The 21,101-nt window shown below is 33.4% G+C and overlaps 1 protein-coding gene across 1 annotated transcript in view; it reads right to left on the bottom strand.

Annotated features, from left to right (window-relative positions):
* The window catches only part of NGR-A12 (neuropeptide receptor A12), a 62,558-nt gene that overhangs the window by 11,397 nt on the left and 30,060 nt on the right, over positions 1-21,101 (bottom strand). Inside the window, exons 5-8 of the mRNA XM_073084703.1 lie at positions 14,644-14,741; positions 6,380-6,548; positions 3,408-3,529; positions 460-540 (exon numbers count right to left, since the gene is read on the bottom strand). Coding sequence (XP_072940804.1) covers positions 460-540; positions 3,408-3,529; positions 6,380-6,548; positions 14,644-14,741 — 470 coding nt within the window. The remainder of the gene's footprint in view (positions 1-459; positions 541-3,407; positions 3,530-6,379; positions 6,549-14,643; positions 14,742-21,101) is intronic.

Below are 21,101 nucleotides of genomic sequence, written 5' to 3' on the forward strand. Positions count from 1 at the left end.
CGCTCGCCCTAACACTGTCATAAGGTCTGAAACACAATAGAATTGAGCGTTGGAAACGGTGCTGCTACCGTGACTATATTTCGAGCAAACGCCGGAATACGCGCCGCGTTGCATGACATGAGTTTCTGCGCTGCTTTTTTAGTGTGTCTGCCCTATTTCACACTACACTACACATCATAGCCACACCTATATGTACCTAATAATAGCATTGTTAATTGCTGATGTGTTCTGGTTTGATGGGTAGGTAGCAAGACACACTTTTCAAGCCATTCCAGCTTAGCCCTCAGGTGTAGCAGTGTATGTGTGGTCAAACTCAGGTAAGAAATTAATATTGTCTTGGGTTAATTGCGAATGTCTACGGGCGGCAGTAGCCACCCGTGGCCTTACCATCAGATAGATTGCATGTACGTCTGCTACTCCTTTATTTAAGAAAAGATAAACTATGTATTTATTACGCACCTGTAGATAGCACCTCTTATGTGGTTCGTGATAGAGCTCATAATCGCTTGACGACCCTTCAGGTTTCTGTGTGCATCTCCACTGCAACAAAGTCAAATATGTGTTTCGAATTTTCTAATAAACTAACTCCTGAATAAACTTATAATATACTTGAGATATGAGAGATATATGAGTGATATATGAGAGAGCCCTAGCGGCAGGTCGGTAAGGTCGGTAACAGATGCATTACTACTCTTGAAGACTAGTAATGTTTGTTGCAAGTTCTAGTGTATTATTTCCCCCTTCAAGCCAGAACACAGCAACAATCAAGTCTGTTAAAGTAGCAGAAATAGAAGAGACATATATTTTTTTTATTTTTAAATCTATTTAAACGATATTATCTATCGGTCTTTGTTTAAATATGCAACCAAGGTAGTTTATTATAGATGGCGGTCAAGCCTATTCATTAAGCCTGTAATTAGGTTAATGGACAATATAAGACAATGGTAATGTCAATGATAATGACAGAATTATTGTTATAATTTGTCCCAATAACATAATGTTAGTGACAGGTACTTGGAAATGGCGAAGCATGTTAATATGCTGGTCTATTAATGAAATCATTTGAATGATGTATGAATACGGACGGCGAACACCTATAACATCTAACCGGGCGAACAAAGGAAATCTAATACTAGGTTTCATCCTAATTTTGAACATTAAATACAGCCTATTTAGAAATTTACAAATGAGTTATTTTTAAAAGTAGTAAATCAATTGTTACCCATAGTTATAGGGTTCCTAATGAATTTTAAAATCTACATGTATATAAAAAATATAGTTCAAAAAACTAAAAAACACGTTTTTTCACAATTATACTATTTACTGTTCCTTAATTGATTCTTAGATTGAAAATTATTTTCTACTTTTTAGTTGATTTTATCATAAAAGCGTGTTTTTTAGTTTTTTGAACTATATTTATTTAATTAATTTGTAGTATTTGTTGCTATAGCGGCCACCATGATGCAATATGCATCGTTTGTAAAAAATCAAGTGTCTATCTATTACGGCTTAAGAGATAAAGCCCAGTGACACACGAACAGACAGCGGAGGGTTTCGTTTTACCCTTTGAGTACGGAATCCTAAAAATCATTCTACAGGATGGCATTATAGATATGTTTCAGTACATTTGAGCTATAGGGAAATAACATTATTATTTTTCAAAACTAAAGATCAATCTAGTAACTTTGCGATGAACTTTCTGTAAGGCACTTGAACAATCTCGCCTCGAAAATCGTTAATCCTGAGGATGTTGATAAGTACCCTTTGAGTACGGAATCCTAAAAAATCATTCTACAAGAGGGCATTATAGATATGTTTCAGAACATTGGAGTTATAGGGAAATAACATTATTATTTTCTAAACTAAAAATCACGCTATAACAGTTACTGAAACGAATACAAAGCAACAATTATTTGCAATCTAGTAACTTGTGATAAACTTTCTCTAAGGCGCTTAAATCTGGCCTCGAGCTCGAAACTCGTTAATCCTGAGGATATTAACAAGGACAATGGTACAAAATTGTTAAAATCGTGTATTGTCATCGGTTTTTGATAATTCTTCAAAATTTTGAATTAAACTGAACGTTCAAAGTGGATAGAAATCGGGTTCAAAGATTCCGTTACTTGTTACTTACTTACATACATACCTACATATATACATACATACATACATAGTACCCAAGTTAATAAAAGCGTGTTAAAAAGATATATTTGAATTTTTATTTATATGCCGTATGTTTTCTAAAACATTACACTCCGATATTTTACATTCTGCACTAATATCGTCAGAGATTCTCTTGTGTTGGAAATGAAAATTGTCAGAATGTAGTAGTAGAGATGAAAATTTAATTATATTATTATATTCCACCATTACAAAAGTCGTCGTCATCGTTAGCCCATTAATGTCACTGCTGAGCACGGGTCTCCTCTCACAGTGACTTAGGCCATAGTCCACCGTCCTGGCCGAATTAGCAGCCTTACATACTTTCAAGAACGGTCTAAAATTCAGTTAAGTCTATTAAAGGCTGATAATTGTGTCACATCAAGGTAATACTTAACGTAATTTGGGACTCCAAATTCGTCTTGTAGCGACAAAAATATTTACGCTGAATTTTAATGATACTTGGAGACTATTTTTTCCCCACGTCCTACGCAGTATTAAGTAGGAATTGGGAAGATATATTCAATATTCATTTATAGGAACATTTATTGGACAGATTAAGCCACAGCTTCCTTTATAGTCCAACAAGCGTTGTCATCGATGTCGTAACCATATTTTACATTTCCCACGCTTTCAATACATACTGAACACGAGTGTAAGTGACATTTGAAATTCTTATTCAAAATGATTTATGGCACGAACTTTCCGAGATTTATGTACGCTTATTTCATACAATGTGTTTGTCCGATCGTATCAATAACCTACTAATATTTAAGGGAAAAAGAAGTAGGGAAATGGCGCATTCAATTCACGAAATAAACTGTTATCTTAGTATAGAAAAAAATGCCACAAGAAACTTAGTTATAGGTGAATCTTTGCACGAGATTTTTAAGTTATCATCCACATTCACACGAGCTTGTTTCTGTATAAGAAGAAATAAATGTTTCTTCCAGATGAACCCTCGTTTTGTATGTAGTACTTTCAAAAGCGATAGTAATATGACGGTAATAATATCTTTATACTGTATTACTGTGGTAATATGAGATCTAGTATAGTAGTAAGTAATGGCTGGCATATTATAAAAACAGGGAAAAGAATCCAATCAAAAAATGACACATTATGTTGTTCGTTAATTACATCTAGGAAATTATTGCAAACTAACTTTCCATGATTGTGTCAAAGAAAAAAGGAATAAAAAATTGTAAGTTGTGTTCTTAATCTAATAAAAATGTAACAAGGATTCATACATTTACGGTGAATTTCGCCTGCTGGCACAGTCCGCGGCCGCACAGCAGCTTGTGCACTGATCTCTGGAAGTTTCTCGTCATCAGGCAGTAGACTATCGGGTTGATCGCTGAGTTCGCGTGACCTGGGGATGAAGAAAATTTTAAACACCTTATTATATTATCGTGTTAAAACAACAATCAATAATTCATATATAAATGCAAAATACACTTTAGGGATTGATTGAAACATAGGTCTACAAATCGTAGAAATATACGTAGCTTTTCGGTGAGTTGGTCTACAAAATTAAGAGATTCTTTGGCCACTTTTTGTATAAGCATCAACGCATCAACTTTATCATCATTAAAGTAATGTAATTCACTGATAGGCGTATTTTCTTTTATTATTTTAATAATAACTACTAATACTTCCTTTTTATTTACTATAGTTTTTTTCTGCCTTAAAAGCAACTACACTTTGTGAGTTGTTTTGTATTTTACCTGATTAGAACGCTTGCAATTTGCAAGATCAAATGCCTTTGAATAAATATTTGGAACCCATAGCGAGGTTTAATCCATCAGTTGTTTACAATGTCCGATAGTTTACAGTTTATAGATAAGTAAACATAAGAAACGAGATAGTAACGACGATTAAATCGCATATTGTTACTTCGAGATTGATAAAGTTGAGACTTTACGCAATACTCAACTTTGCTAATAAAATCCAGATCTTGATTGCGATACGAGTACATTCAGTATATCAAAATATTTATCAGGATCAAAGGAACAAACATTAGTATTGAATATAGCTAAATTTCTCTAAATGAACCTCATATCGAAGTCTGTTTGAGTTCCTTCTTGGATCGGCACCTCAACTGTGCTAATAACAAAAAATCAGCTTACTAAGTAAGTTATGCTTCAGTACAAGTTGTACTGAAGAGTACTTGTTACTTGTACTGGACTTCAAACTAGAAAACAGCAGCGCTTAACATTGCCGTTATTTGGCAACAATAGGTGTGGCGGTGGTACGCCGGAGTAGAACCACAAAGGGTTCTACCATCTTTAGATTTATTGCATCTATTTGTACGACTACGACTTTATAGAAACCGGGTTCCTTCACAATACAATATTACATATCCTACCTATTTGTACATGAGTGACCTTGTAACCTTTATAGATACCGAGTTACTCCATAATACAATTCAAGTTTACTCTTCAATGACTCTTGCTAAAATTAGCAACATAGAATTTAGTGCTTTCAACCCACTGAATAGATAAAGGGGTCACACGGCCGGTCACTAGGTTTTAGGGAACCCAAACCGTTATTCAGTAGTTCGAGTAGATCTATATAGCCTAATGGAATGAATTTCGAACCCACGCGAGATTCCGGGTTGCGAATACCAGAAATGAATACGTGCCTATTGAAAAACATCGTGACAGTTCTTTATAAGATCAAAAAAGGTCAACAAAGTGTTTTAATTCTAAAAATTCGAACTCGGCCTGTAGTAGATTACATGTCATACTAAAATCTTTCGCATTCTAAGAGGAGACCTATACCTATTACTGATGATGATTATGGTAATATACCGTTAACGGTAACTGTACCACCACCACCACGGGGTAAATAGTATCTTATTACCGTCATAATATCTTTGACGATAAACTTTGGCTTTAGCATATTGAGCAACAGCTAAGTAACCGAGAGCCTGAGTAGCCGAGTTTTGGGTTGGACTGAGATTCGAATCCCGATTCAAAAAAATACAGTACCTTATTTACTTCACGGAAGTTACGGACTTAAGTAATTTATTACATTTTATGTAAAAATTTTATAAACAAAATTTAACTACACTATTTCCTACGATATATGATTCCAGTTACGTGTAAGGGACAGCCCTACACGTTAAGGCTGCATCGCGCCAGCCCTACACCGTTCTCACACTGCATCGTGCTTGCGCTGCATGGTGTCTTCGCGGAACGGTCAACGCTGACGAGGCGCGTCCCACGTGCAGGTGGCCGTCCGCCATGGGAACAGTTCACCTCCATCGCGGAAAGTGACTTTACCTATCACATCATATATTTTTATTGTTACAAGTTGTGTTTAAATTTAAATAAAAAATTTAATTTGTTCGCGAAATAGACTGCAATTCTTTCCTCAACGTCTAGCTCTCATAACTTTCCAAAAAACGTAGCCATTAATTGGTCAACAAACAACAACAACAAAAACAACAATACCAGCAGTTTTTGAAAATTCTACGCCTACAACTTCCTAACAACAATACATTCAAATATTATTCTCCTAAAATTCCTCTTATATGCATAACAAACCACTAGAAGCTAGTTATTAACGTAGGCAACTACATCGCTGACTAACTTTGACAGCATTATGCTAATCTCAGATGGAGTTCGGCCTTCCAGTGGCAGCTTCACGTGATAACAGTTTCATTATACGAGTAAGTTACGAAAGAGTATGAGCGGAGGAGTTAGGGTGAAAATTGAAATGTCTCTGTCATATCTGTATTAAGAAATTTCGTATTCTCTTTAATCTACATCGTACAGACAGCCTTTATGAGTTTCAGCAAGAAAATTATAATATTAACTTCAACAGGATCTATTTAATTATTATTTATAATATGGTAAAATTAGTATAGTTCAACCGAAGAGGATTCTTAACAAGAATCAGTCCATTCCTTTCGATAGAAGAGTGTGTATATACCGGCTGATCTGCATGCGGCCACATAAGTCCTCAGGCGTGACAACGCAGCTGTGATCGGCTTCAGATAGAAACTCTCTTTATATGAAGTTGCTTGAGTGGCAGTGACCACTTACCTCACATCACATCAGATTTACTACTACACGTTCATTTACCACTTCATCATCATCGTCAACATCATCTGTTATAATCTGTCTAATAGAACATAACTTGTTTGGTTAAGTAAAACATGCGTAAGTTACTCTAAGAACACGGAGTATATTTTAAGAGAAGAAATCTTGCTTACCTATAAATAACGCATAAGGCAGATACACACTTAATGTCTTAACGTTTACAGCATTAATATCCAGCAAAAGTTGCATGATGTTATAAGGCAGCCAGCAAAGTGCGAAAAGGACGGCTAATAGCAGAAGTATCCACGCCACTCGCTTTCTCTCTTTCATTAGCCTCAGACCCTGAAATAAAGCACACTTTTTAATTTTCATGACAATTGGCGCCCAACGAGGGACCAGGCGCCCAACGTGGAACAAAAACTAAATATACAAAATTTGATACTTGTATGATTTTAATATGCATACAGTTTACCCAATAATAGATTTGGGTGTTTAATTTCAATTATCTTAAGTAGACCGCATATCACAAGTCGAATAGATTAGAATATCTAAGCGTGGATCTTAATACTCACTAAATATGTACGGCTAAATTGCTTATGATCTTAATATAATTATTATTATAAGGTTGTTACTAAACAATATTATTTTGAGAGAGCGATACAAAGCTTTACATAATATTAATTCAAATTGAATTGGATGTAAGTAAAATGTATGTATATTTTTAAAAATAAACGTATTATCACTGAAATCTTAATGTTGTAAGTAGATTATATTATACATTAGGATAATCAATACAGTGATTGGGCTTTAAATTCTAACTTGTAACCCATTGAATTGATAATTAACTGCGCACATACTACGTGACTCATAATTTATTCTATCATGTTACTATGTGCTCAGTTTATCAAGAAGGGTTGTTTGTGAGTTGCGTCGAAGTTTCTAAATACCTACCATATGTACAGAAGTCATATATACCTACATGTGGGTTATGAAAACAACAAAACACCCCTTTTTAAAAACTTTTATAACATGGAATTAAATATATTAAATATATGGGAATAAAAAATAAAATAGCTCAAAGCAATGAATCAAATCAAATCAAATCAATTTTTTTTATTCAAAATAGGTTCTTTACAGAGCACTTTTTGAATGTCAAAACAACTACCACCACTTCACAAGGTGTTTCGTTATGGAAAAGAAGCGGCGAAAGAAACTCCATAACACACATCTTTTAAAAAAAATGTTTTTGACAATGTTAACTACTAACGTTACTAACGTAATGGTACATGTGGAGCTGGAACTAATTCAGACCACACCGTTTTGTCAGTCAAATAATCACTTACTTTATAGTACGCTTTTTTACATAGCGTTAGTTTAACGACATGTTTAAACTTTTTTTCTGTGAGATTCAAAACGTGGTCGGGTATTTTATTGTATTAGCGAATACAGTTGCCCATGAAAGATCTAGCCACCTTACATAATCTATGTTTAGGAATTGCTAATGTATTTCTATTTCTGGTATCAAAGTTATGGTGGTTACTATTTTTTTCAAACATATCAGTGTGTTTTCTTACATACATAATATTTTCATAAATGTATTGACTACGCACCCTATTAATAGTGGGAAACAGTTCTCTTAGGCACTCACCACGCCGCAGACTATATATTGACCTTATTGCTCTTTTTTGAATAGTAAATATAGAGTGTATGTCAGCAGCACTGCCCCACAGTAGAATGCCATAAGACATAATTCTGTGAAAGTAACTGAAATAGACAAGTCTGGCAGTGGGGATGTCTGTTAACTGTCTAATTCTTCTGACTGCAAAAGCTGCAGTACTAAGTCTGCTGGACAAAGCAGAGATGTGGGGACCCCACTGGAGTTTAGAATCAATGGTCAACCCCAAGAAAACAGTTTCATTGACGAATTGCAAAGTCTCACCATTTAGAGCGACATTCATCCCTGTACTCCTTACATTTGGTAGCATAAATTTAATACATTTAGTTTTATTAGAATTCAAGAGTAGGTTGTTTGCATCAAACCAGTTCTGAATCAAGCAAAGAGTTTCATTAATATCGTTCGTATCCTGTGATTGTCGTTTTACTCTAAACACCAAGGAAGTGTCATCAGGAAACAAAACAACCTCAGATAAATCCTTTACCACATTTGGCAAATCATTTATATAAACTAAAAATAGAAACGAACCTAGGATGGAGCCCTGAGGTACACCTATTTTAATATTAGAACCTGCTGATAATGCTCCATTTACTTGCACTCATTGGACTCTATTGTTTAAATAAGAATTTATCAACTTTAGAGAATTTCCCTGAATACCATAATATTGTAATTTTAACTATAAGGTTTTATGATCAATACAATCAAAAGCTTTTGACAAGTCACAAAAAATACCTATAGCATCATGTGCTTGTTCCCAACAATCAAAAATATGTCGCAGCAATTGAACACCAGCATCTGTCGTAGAACGGCCTTTAGTAAAGCCAAATTGCTTTTGGTGTAAAAGATTATTTAGTTTAAAATGAAGCAACATTTGGTGTAAGAGGATCTTTTCAAAAATTTTACTTAGAACAGGCAGTACTGAGATGGGTCTATAATTGTTGGGATCTTTAGTATCACCTGCCTTTAACAATGGAATTATTTTGCTATGTTTCATTAAATCAGGGAAACAGCCCTGATCAACACACATATTAAAAACTAGTGACTAAGTAGGGAGCTAAAGTTTTAATGATTGATATACAAACTTTTACTGACATTCTCCAAACGTCTTCTGTATTTTTAACAGTTAATTCTTTAAAAGCTTTTAATATGTCATTAATTAAAATATGTCTAAATTTAAATTTAATGTGATTTTGACTTAAATTCTCTTTAAGGATGGTCACTGCTTTAATTGGGGATCATTTTAAAAATTTAGTAGTATTAAATGGTATATTCGAGAAAAAAGTTTCAAATTCTTGTGCAATTTCTTTATCTGAGGTAATCTGACCACGTTCAGTAGTAAGAGATACTTTACTGATACTTAATCTGCAAGTTTGTGTTTCGGCATTAATTATTTTCCAGATTGTTTTAATTTTATTATTAGCATTTTTCATTTTATTATGTATGAACTTAGATTTAGCCGTCATACAAACTGATTTAAATATTTTTGATTTCTTCCTTCTGGACATGATTTCTTTCTAAAAATAACTCCAGTTCCAGCTCATTACTTGAAAAACCCTGGCTATTCTGGTGCAATATTTTTAGAGATGAAAACTTTTTATTGCTAGTTTTATTTACCCATATGAAGACATTTATTTGAAATATGTCTCTTAATTTGCTTATTATTATTATATTCATTTGAATTATTTACATAATTATTTATTGATATGTCAATGTTAATAAATGAATTACTATTTGACAATGGTTGTTAATTAAATAATTTGCTACAGGTGCACTCTGTTGTCCTATCATTTAATTTAAATAATCCAATTTCAAATTTAAATTATTGGATGTCAATAATTTCAAATTATTATTCTGCTCAATAGAAGCAGGTTTGGTTGCCAAGTTTTTGGCAGAAATGTCAAAATAATATTTTAGCACAACAGCTATCCGTCTTTCATAAAATCTAGGGAGATAGTAATTATCCCCTGTCAAATAAAAATTCATACTAAACGAGTTAGTATCAATCAAATGAAATTTATTTTTATTGCACATTGCAGTGTGCAAAGTCATATTTACTCGTAACTTATATCTAATATCATTCTTTTCGAATGGGAAACTTTTACTAAAGGGGAATGTAAACATTACAATTTCCTTTAAATTAAGTTTTAACAAGGTATCCAAGTAATGTAATAAATGCTTTTTGTTCACATTTCCCATATTTCCTATAAAGATAACTAAGCTTGTATTATTCTTTAATTCAGTATTACATACATTATGTATAATCTCATGGAAAGATGCATTAGGCATACAATTATTTAATACTGATCGTCCCGAGAGAGAACTTAGTAAACTTCCCATGTCCTTACCATGTAAAAAAATGTAAAAATATCACTGCCTCTCGGTAAGGGCCTAAGACAGCTGGTAGTGGTGCATGGCCAAAGTGACTCTTTTGGACAAAATACACACTAGCCCTTGAGTCTCTCGTAATGTCAACGAGTATCTTGGAAAAGAATTCCCCATGATCCTGTCATTTTTTGTGACGACGTGCGTGCACCTGTTCAAATTTCACACTTTTTCCGTCACGTGCCTATAGTATGAATTGGCACTTGTCATCTTGGAGCACCTTTTCCTTATTTCCCATCGGAAAGAATCGAATTCACTTACACGCATGACCTTAAACGACTGCTTCGAATTCAATTTTCCTTTAACCGAATTCAATTCGCAAGGGGTCGCGATAACACGAGTATCAAAACGTTATTATCACACATCTGCAATTGATAAGGAACGGAAAGGACCCGTAATGGTGGGTATAGTTTGGGGTGTAACCCCATTGTGTGGTTGGAAGACAAAGTGCCATGGTCGCAGTATCACGCTCGTCAGATGTTGCTATCGTAACAAGATCGTGTTTCTGATTTCTTACAGTTGCAGAAGTGGTATGATAAATTAACTTACATAAATAATACGTAAAAAATATTTCTGATTTCTTACAGTTGCAGAAGTGGTATGATAAATTAACTTACATAAATAATACGTAAAAAATATTTTATATATTGTAATTAACATTACTCTTTGGTTTTGGTTACAGATACGTATTAGCTCCACCGGATATAATATTGTAATATCAGGTCCAGATTAATCAATATTCAAATTGAGGCATTCCCAGGGCACTCTCTCAAAAATGTAATAGCCCTTTTTTGAATCTCGCGACTTATTCATAAAGACTCAATGACTAATTTCTATGACATAACCCATTTAATTTAGTGCCGTATATGCAAGTATTGTTATGAGTTATTATTATATGATGTAGACTAATTTACAGACATGTTAGGATTCTAAGATATCTTAGAAATCTAAATCTACAGTTTTATGCCGATTTTATCTGCCATAAGTGAAATGTAATACTAATATCCACTTCAACAATATGAAATTACGAATAAAGTAATTTTATTCCATCTCAAATATAATATTTCGTAGCATTAGGGTATTTTGTTCTGTTATATCGGTAATTGGCTGAGAACATCAAAGCGAGAGCTTAACTAATCTTATGTGACAGTCAGACTTTGTACTGATCAAATCGCGTTTTTCTGAACATGTCTGTGAGAAAATATGTTATTCTAACGAGGATAATTTTCCAAAGGTATATTCTATTACATTCAAAAGATTTATTTTATTTATTTATCTCCAAGTTGCAGCTTTATATGCTACATTTTTTTTTAAATCTTCATTTCATTGTCAATTCATAAATAGTATCTAATAGGTTTCTGTTTTTACCCTTTAGATACGGAAAAACGACTAAAGTAATATGGGTATATTTGAATTGGAACATGACTTGAAATTATTATCTTTTGTTGACATCAGCGTGAGTTGTGAATTAAAAAAAGTCAAGATACGTACGGTACGTTAAATTAGACTAATTTTACTATGTGATGTGGTTACTATGTGATGTACTTCCTTCACAAGGGATTTCCTAACAGTAAAAATTGCCCACTTATAAACCAGAAAGGTATGTTAGTAAAGCGGACGGATATAATTAAATTAACAATAGCCTTATAAAAGCGTACGTGGGGAAGGTTCACGACACGTCTATTTCTGATGTTATTAACGTAATTTTATCAGGCTGACCTAACACGTTTTATAATTTCCACGTAGCTCAGACTTGTTAGAAGATTACCTTAGGTGTCTATTTTAAAAATATGGAAATATTTCGTAGACGTAGAAAATTAGCATACAGGTTAATTGAAGATTAAGTGGTACCCACCAGAAAATGGCATATCTTACCAGAAAAAGGCAAAAAAAATGTGATAGCGATTCTGCCACAGCCGAAATGTAAAGAATTTTATCATTTTTGTACACAGAAAACATAAATGTGTATACTCCGATTGAAAGAAGAAAGAAAGAAAGAAAGAAACATTTATTCGGATAATTGCAACACAAATGAAATATAACAGAAAAAGATAAAATAAAAATCACATAAAACAAAAGAAAAAAAAACGACAAAAAAATGCACATTAATTTGAATTATTACTATAACAACATTGGACAACATTTCTTCAGCATCTACCCATTTCTATCTTACTGCTGACCAAGTGCGTATTGGTACACTTTACATACCTTTGAAATTGTTTTTTTTTAATACATGTCTCATTAATCATAGAAGTGTAGATTTCCTCACGATGTTTTCCTTCACCGGTAAAGCCAACTGCTTTAATAATGAATATCTCTATATGCTCCAATAACTAATGTCTAATACGCATAACTTTCTAAAATTTGGGACCTCGGACCCCACTATCGAGAGGCCGAATATCAACCACTAGCCTATCAATACCATATTTCTTACTTAGCTTAAATTAAAAAAAAATCAATATCAATTTTGTTTACGATAAATAAATTCAGTTTACGATAATTGAACAGTTGTGTACTGTGGTGTGGCTGACACGCGCCGGGTTCCAGCGCTTGTCTTGTCACGGATTAGTCACGTTCCGCCAGGGCTGTGGTTACCGACACGCTTACATTGGTCCTTGAATAGGTTATATAATACTAATACTATGAAAAGTAAGTATAAGCCTAGAAGACAAATTAAAATACAATAATGCACTATCTCAGCGTGGTAGATGACTCTACAACTTTGGTATCCTGAGTGATTTCGGGTCCATTAGTATAATTGTACAACACAATATTATTGAGGTTGATAATCATGAATGATTTATTCAAATATTTAAATTTGATTTTTTATTTAATATACTTCAAACAGTTTTTGAACGAATACTGAGATAAGTGAATTATACTGTTTCTTTAGCTAGAATCTTGTTGGAAACTTTCTGGTTGAATGACGATATAGAGATAAATATTTTGTGACAATACCTATTACTTTGGTGAATGTATTTATGTTTTTTTGCAAACACATTGGTATAAAACTTACAGCGATTTTATTCTACTTGACTCTTGAACGTAAAAAGCTGTCTAGCAATTCAAAGTGCCATTGACTAAAGACCTCTTGTCAAAGAGGGGAGAGGATCAAGCGATTGTTGTTGCGTTAGTTCACTGAGCTCAGAAGATCTGATCGAGATAGATTTGATACTAACGATTGACAACCACAAAGGACTGCAATATTGAAATATACAAACAAATATATATTGTAGATAACCTCTATATTGTAACATACCTTTATATTATATATTTTTATAAATGTATCTATTCAGGTAATCATCCACTTATAAAAAAATCAACGGATCCTACCCCGGAAGTGCCGGCAGAAGTGAAAACTTTCGAAACCTATCTTGACTTTCGCAGTTTTCTTTGCCATCTTACGAATTTTCGATCAGGACACGTTATCCTGACGCGAATTTATTTTTTTACCCATCACAAAAAATGCTAAAATGTTATCAATTCAAAAATGAGGTATGAAATTCAGCCCCTAAAATATCAATCCCGAGTCACAATTCAAGAAAACCACAACAATAAGATACAGCGATACGAGTAGTATATATGATAATGATTTCGTGTATAGAGTTGATTATAGGCACATTTGAATTCATTATACGATTTTCTGTAGATGGATGTATAGGTATATTTCTCATAATAATATCGTCAGTGGAGTTGATTGTATCGCAAAATTGAGAGTTGAGAGAGTTATCGCAGAGTTGATTATATTGGTATATTCGCTATATTGGCATATAAAGTTGTTTAAGTCGACATCACAGAGAAATGTGGTCAGAGTATGACATTGCCTTTTAACAAAGTCCTCAAAGGCAAAAGCACGTAGTTGTGTGGTTACGTACAGACGCCAATTGCTGGCTGTGGCTATATTGCTAATATGTATTCAGTCACACTGCATACTCCTTTATTGCTCTACTTGCTTGCTTTTACTGACGACCCGCGTGACAGAACCTGTCTGACGCGTAATGGGTTCCGGGTTCAATCCCCGGTCAGACAGACATCTGAATGATAAATTTGGATTTCTGTTCTGGGTCTGGGTGTTTGTGTATTTGTCTTTGTGTGTGTGTCCCTGGCACCCATGACACAGGGAATGTCATATAAGGCTATGAGTGTAGAAAGCGTCTGCTACTACATTTTTTTATGTGAGTTTCTATGGAGTTACGGATTATCATATCATCCAATTATATTGTAGTCTTAACTGTAAATAAACCGCCGCTGCATTCAACTATGAGTTAGTTGAATGCAGCGGCGATTTATTTACGGCATATATGGATTAAGTAGGTATTTAATACTAAATACTAATAATAGGTTATTAAAGTATAGTTAGGAGAATCTCAAATAACTCACCTGCTGCATGCATACATTCCCTTCGTCGATGTCAAAGGGTGGTCGCACGGAGCATAGCGTCCTTCCCATACAGGCATACGACAATATTGTTATTGAACCTGTAACAAAGACAAACGGTAAGTAAACATTTGCAATCAACCACACACATTTTACTTAGCATCAAGTGGACAGCATGTTAGCTTGCTACTTCTGTATTATTTAAAAAAATCCTTTATTCATAAGGTAGATATCATAAGTAAAACTCTGGGATCCTCATGTACCCTTATTGAGGAATAAATAAAACTATATAGAGGGTGAATTCAAATGGGCCTTGAGGGCCAAGGCCGAATGTACAAGGATTAGCGAAAAATGTTGAAAGAAGTTACGAGGCAAATTTTGATAAAACTAAAACTGCACCATAAGTTTTTTAAAATATCTTTTTCCCTAGTCGGGAATCGAACGACTTCATTTTGAACAAAAAAAATAATACACCCTATATTATTCCATCATCGGATAGTATTGCTTATAAGGATCAAATTCTAGGAAGTAATGATATATGTGACCTGCCCTCAACAACACCTTAACGGTGAGACCACTTGTTATATTCGTTTGCGGTTGCTTTGACAGATTCCGTTATTGCTCTCGGAAATAATTCCATCTACAGGAAACGCAAAAAGATCATGATAATGGGAAAGAATGAAATATTTTTTTCTTTTATAATCACTTCCGGATGGAAGGGAGGTTACCTATTCGTCGCGTATATATATATTTTTTGACCTCAGTTTGACTTCAGAACTTTGTAATAAATCAACATTTATGTAAATTATTTTCCTTTGTAGTTACATAGAATTCGTTTGTATTATTATCATATTTAAATCAGATACAAACATTTAACATAAAATAACCACCAGGTTTTTATATTACATAAGTTTACATAAACATATGGTTAGGAACATATTGTTCTATAACAAATGTTCTATTAACAGAACTGAAAAATATAATCATAAAAGTAACTGAACTAACTAAAGTCTTAAGTCTTTATAAATAGCTATATTTACATTTAGAAATCCCGTGTTTCCAAATAAATGAGTACCAAAGTAACGTTGGTTATGTATCTTTTGTACCTAAATTTGGCTGCCTATAAAGCCTTATTTATTCAAAGTAAGCATTTACAAACACCTAGGAATGTGGGAGGGCTTCAGAATAATATTGTTAATAGATTTATTTTTTGAAATTTACCCTCTAATGGCTGCTATTTATTCAGAAAACGGGTAACAGCTATTTTATGCGCAGTCATTGATATGTACATTTAACAAGCGCTGTTATTACGATTAGCCTCCGTTTATAACTTTTTATGTATAGCTGTGAACTTTTATATTATAGTTATGAATAAATTAATTTATAAATCACTGAGTTATCTCATATCCTTAAATTTAATAGATTTTCTTAAAAAAACTGTGTTGAAAAGTAGTCTGCATAACCAAATATGGTAAAGTCTTCTATTTGTTTCATGTAAAAGAAATATTTAAAATTCACTGGACCCTTAAAAAAGCATTCTGTACAAATAAACAAAGAAACTGGAAATCATTTTGAAATTACGGACCGGAATTTAATCCGTATGTGCATAAACGTCTTCTACATATCAAACGTGATTTAAAGAAATCGTAAAATTCTTCAAGTTGTCCAAACACTTTTTGATTAGGCACAAAATAAACAGCACGAGCGTCAAGACCTGTTACGACAGACGATTTACTGCTGCTATTTTAAACTGACTTACTGAGACTTACTTTGACGAATTACTTTGACTACACGATCAATCTAGATTTAGTATTATTGCTTATTTCTAAAATTTGTGGGTAACTGTCAAATACAAAGTTACATAGTTTTATGTATTTCTATTAGACTTTTAAAAATATAAATTACAACCAAACAACACAATATCTTTATAATTTGTAGTATAGTTGTTAATCTGTAGCATATAGTATAGTAATGTTAAATTCCATCCAAATCCGTACTTTTGTATGTAAAGTACTTTTTGTATAGTACAGGAACACACATCCGTCCGTCTATTCACTCATGCTCAAAAACTTTTATCTTTATAAGGTTAGTAAAGTGGGGTAATAAGATTTCCTTATCATGCCGGTCTACTACGCATTGCAAAAACTTGGCAGAATAATATGTTCCAGCCTTCCCTCAGTTAAGGGAAGAGATATAAAAGGGTTGCGACCCAATAAATTTATTCCTACAGAATATATTTATGTTTATTCTATCGAATTATTTATTTTGTGTTTAATATATTTCACAAAATTATTAGCTATATGCCGCAAAACCTAAAAATAAATGATATTTTAGTGTTGCCTCAATAGGTATGTTGGTACTAATATTTTGATTTATTTCACATTTTTATAACTATGATGTAAATAGCATTTGAAATATAGTTAAAATAAACTGCAACCACCTTACACTTCACAGTTTATTTTAATTCTATTAAGTATCAGTTTATTTTAAATCTATTATTATTTTAATTCTAAAGTTGATAAATTCTTATTTAAACAATAGAGTACAACGAGTGCAAGTAAATGGAACATTATCAGCAGGCTTTAATATTAAAATAGGTGTTCCTCAGGGCTCCATCCTAGGTGCATTTCTATTTTTAGTTTATATCAATGATTTTCCATATGTAGTAAAGGATTTATCTGAGGTTGTTTTGTTTGCTGATGACACTTCCTTAGTGTTTAGGGTAAAACGACAATCACAGGTTACGAACGTCATTAATGAAACTCTTTGCTTGATTCAGAACTGGTTTGATGCAAATAACCTACTCCTAAATTCTAATAAATCTAAATGTATTAAATTTATGCTACAAAATGTAAGGAGTACGGGGATGAATGTCGCTCTAAATGGCGAGACTTTGTAATCTGTCATTGAAACTGTTTTCTTGGGGATAACCATTGATTCTAAACTCCAGCGGGGTCCTCACATCTCTGCTTTGTCCAGCAGACTTAGTACTGCAGCTTTTGCAGTCAGAAGAATTAGACAGTTAACAGACATCCCCACTGCCAGACTTGTCTATTTCAGTTACTTTCACAGCATTATGTCTTATGGCATTCTACTGTGGGATAGTGCTGCTGACATAGACTCTATATTTACTATTCAAAAAAGAGCAATAAGGTCAATATATAGTCTGCGACGTGGTGACTTGGTGAGTCCCTGAGAGAACTGTTTCCCACTATTAACATATTGACGGTACATGGGCAATACATCTATGAAAATATTATGTGTATAAGAAAACACACTGATATGTTTGAAAAAAATAGTAACCACCATAACTTTAATACTAGAAATAGAAATAAATTAGCAATTCCTAAACATAGATTATGCAAGGTGGCTAGATCTTTCATGGGTAACTGTATTCGCTACTACAATAAAATACCTGACCACATTTTGAATCTCACAGAAAAAAGTTCAAACTTGTCGTTAAACAAACGCTATGTAAAAAGCGTACTATAAACTAAGTGATTATTTGACTGACAAAACGGTGTGGTCTGAAGAAGTTCCAGCTCCACATGTACCATTAGGTTAAGTTTAATATTGTAAAACATTTTTTTAAAAGATGTGTGTTATGGAGTTTCTTTCGCCGCTTCTTCTCCATAACGAAACACCTTGTGAAGTGGTGGTAGTTTTATTGACATTCAAAAAGTGCTCTGTAAAGAACCTATTTTGAATAAAAAAAATTGATTTGATTTGATTAACTAGGCAGTAGACATACTAGCATTGAACTTGTTTTAATTTTGAAACGATGAGCTATCGTTTCATATTTCGTATCTAACGAAAAGAAAAGCATCTGTACCGTAGAGGGTATATTTTCTTTCACAACAGTAATTTCGCTCAAACACTCACTTCAAACGGTTTCTAATTGTTGTTGCTTTAAACAAAAGGAAAACAGAAGCCAACTCGAAGGCCAGATTCAACAAAAGGTAATGTTTACACAACAAATGATTCTTTTATAAGAAAACTAGGTGGGTAGAACCAAAAATAGTGTTGGGAGAGTTGTTTGTTCAATGAACAAAATATTTACCAAACCACATTATATACCTACGCCGCTATCCCTTAAAAGGCATTCAGAGCTTTAATAAAGCATGTGTAGGTGTGTTTGATAAATAATACATTAATGATTCCCTGTGTTTCAGGTATCATGGACATACAAAATTAGCCCACACGTAGAACAACTATTTAATATGACCTGACCAGGAATAGATCTCTAATTCTTGCACGACCTTGGTAGTTAATTAGGTAACATTACCATTATATGAGTTTCACCGGGACTAGAACTCAGAGCCTCGGCATGGCAGCACACTGTAGTGTTTATTGTACTGTGTGGATACAAAACAATCACTTTCCAGTCCTTTGATCTAAAGAACAAAGAAAAGTACCTACAATAAAACCAATTTCTAGTTCAACAGGCTTTGCAGACGTAGATGCGAAAAAGCTTTGCATGTACCTAATGCGATCAAATTCGCTGACAAAACGAGCGACTTGAAGGAATTCAAAATCTATGACTAAAGTGTTTGATATAAGTTAATGTTTGAGGAGTAAGGTAACTTTAATATTTTGTAAAGTTAAGCAAAATTTACACATACTTGCTTAAATCTTTTTAGTTTGTTTAATTCTTAATTGTACCTGTTTACCTGTCTCTTTTTCTATTGACACGTTATTTGCTTGCATGAGGAAAAGAATCTCACAGGGAATCCGACAGTGTGACGATTAAAAGGTGGATTAATAAAATACACATTCAAAACATACATTTATTCTTAGAATTTTTCAATTACACTACTTTTATTTCAAAATTAGTCTCCTATATTTTGAGGCTATTTCTTATATCTATGAACTGTAGCCACAAAAAATATTTTTTAACGCATTAGATCAGTGGAGATGTCTATTCGAACTCATAATATTCAAGTTATTTTATATCAATTGATGTGTATGATTCAGTTCCTTAATTTAAAAAATTGGTAGGCTGGCTTCTTATGAATTAAAATATTCCCTTTTTCTTTGAAGCAAGCATCTTAGAAGTGGACAAGCAATTAAATGAAGTTTTCTAGGGCAAGTGCTGGTCTAAACGTGTGACCTAGATGCAAGATAAAGGCATGAAATTTTAAAATTAATATCCCATAAGAGATCGGCTGGATTATAATCAGATGTAAAATTATACCACCTTTCTAGTGAAGTAGAATGAGATCAACTTCACCTTACAATCAACTTCTAGAAACTGACGACTATACATATAAACATTTTTTAAGAACAATGTTGATATCTAGATCTATTATATAAGGAAGACATTTTGAAATATGCGTCATAAATCAATTTTCCTTAATTTGTTAATTTCAGCTTTTTTCCCCCTTTTTTTACGTAACGTGCGTATAGAAATTAACAATCGTGACATATCCGAAAAAGAAAATTAACGGACACCTATAATCTTTAGACTTCTTAAAAATAGTTTCAAAGGTATTGGAAATCTATCAATCTGCACTTAACCAGCATGGTAGACTATGGCCTGAACGCTGAGCTCTGAGGGGAGACCCATACCCAGCATAGAGACGATAATGAATTGATGACAATTTTCATGCCTTACTATTCGTATTATTCGTTAGTAAAATATCAGGCAAGCTTAGTCAAATGCTCATTGCATTTACTATTCACCACAGGCAGACCCGCTGCGTTATTATTTAACACAACACGTAACTACTAATGGCTCTGATATTCACCGAAATTAATAATGTATGTTTCACTCTACCCTTCGGACCGGAACACACCTATGCAATGTTACTTCTGTATCTTTCTGTATGTAGGTATCTCTTCTGTATCTGTTATAAGAAGTACATATTATCCATTTTTAGTTATATCTTAAAAGATTGGAGCGGCCTTTGGGAAATCCGTCATGCGACACGCATTGAATACATAATAGTATATTTTGAAGTCTTCATAAAGATTTATATGCTTTGGAGATACGTTATTTCTCTGGGCTTCCTTAGATTAATTTGACAGATTAAAGATTTTCTTAGATATATTTCACATGTATTGATTGTTGGCCACTGAGCCTCTAGCCACTACCACTTTCTGTCAACAATTACCTACAGATACATTTTTCAGTGTTCAATTGGTAGATTAGATCGCACTAAGTCTAATTAGTAAAATTAATAGACATCTTAGGTACAATAAAGTTGGCTACTCCTACTCTAGGTACTCTTTAGTCGCAGAGAATTACACTGCCAAGCAATAAAAAAAAGATTTCGATAACCAAAAAGTTTTAATTAGAATCATTTGCTTAATCAGTGAAGAAAAAACATCGTGAGGAAACCTGCATACCTGACATAATTGTTAAAATTTTCAAAGGTATGTCAAGTCTACCAATTCGCACTTGGCCTGCTCGGTGAACTGTGGCCTAATTCTTCTCATTCTGAGAGGACCCGTGCCCAGCA

The sequence above is a fragment of the Epargyreus clarus genome, unplaced genomic scaffold (assembly GCF_041222505.1).
Source record: "Epargyreus clarus isolate Ecla_fem2 unplaced genomic scaffold, WU_Ecla_fem_2.2 ptg000021l, whole genome shotgun sequence".
Lineage (NCBI taxonomy): Eukaryota > Metazoa > Arthropoda > Insecta > Lepidoptera > Hesperiidae > Epargyreus > Epargyreus clarus.